The following is a 913-nucleotide window of genomic DNA, read 5'->3' on the forward strand; positions in this document are numbered from 1 at the left end:
AGGCAGTCAAGAGAAAATCAAATTATGTAATTATTATAGAAATCATCAATTACAAGAGGATAGGTGCATGTTATGATTGCTCTGTCTTAATCATGTGAGAGGCAAGTTAGATTCTGGACAGGCTCCAGGTAGACAAGTAGAGTGAGTGGGTACTTTAAGAACTTTGAAGATTAACGACATTGCTTGTGTTTAGAGAAGAAGTCCGAGTCCGACGGGTATGAGGATGTGTAGCGGAGCCAAGGGCCAGTGCTTCCCAGACAATGCTCGTCAGGTCCTCCTCTCCAACCTCATCCCTTACATCATCTTCAACCCGGACATCAGGTGAGGCATTTGGCCCGCCCGCTAGTTTCCGTGTCACACAAGTGGCAACTCTCCCCTAGACCTCACACACAGGATAGACCCTGAATTTAGGCCACTTGGTACTAAATGTTGATACCAGCTGATGTTATGATTTTCTTTTTTGAAAGCTTATCATCTAAGTTTCCAATATCATTTGCTGGACATTTTTACTGTAGCTTTGTGGTTGAAATTTTCATTCGAATAGAAGCATGTAACAACTCTGGCAGGAATTCTAGAATTAGCACCACAAATGGTACATTTTGAAATGAATTTCTTTTCCTTTGCATATACGTTGGTAGGTTTAATGGTAATCGACTCTCAAGTCTTCACTAACCTCTCGAATCACGACCGTGTGACCCTTGGGTACGTTGGCGTGACCTTGATGTAGTAATCTTTAGAGGCCAGGTCAGGTCAGAGGCCAGAGCATCAAACCCAAGGGTTGTACCGTTGTGCAGAAAGGGTTCAGCAATAACTTCTTCCAATTCAGAACTTTTTCTCAACTCTCATTTTTTTTCCTGTAATCATCTGTTATGCAGACAGCGTGACTGTACTGGTCGTATCTCTTGTCATGCAG

At 42.7% G+C, this 913-nt stretch overlaps 1 protein-coding gene across 2 annotated transcripts in view; it reads left to right on the top strand.

The window, feature by feature from the left end:
* The window catches only part of LOC139764399 (uncharacterized), a 32,045-nt gene that overhangs the window by 28,813 nt on the left and 2,319 nt on the right, over window positions 1-913 (top strand). For both annotated transcript variants that reach the window (XM_071690989.1, XM_071691069.1), the window contains one exon: window positions 194-321. In XM_071690989.1, coding sequence (XP_071547090.1) covers window positions 194-321 — 128 coding nt within the window. The remainder of the gene's footprint in view (window positions 1-193; window positions 322-913) is intronic.

This window comes from Panulirus ornatus, chromosome 1 (genome assembly GCF_036320965.1).
Source record: "Panulirus ornatus isolate Po-2019 chromosome 1, ASM3632096v1, whole genome shotgun sequence".
NCBI lineage: Eukaryota > Metazoa > Arthropoda > Malacostraca > Decapoda > Palinuridae > Panulirus > Panulirus ornatus.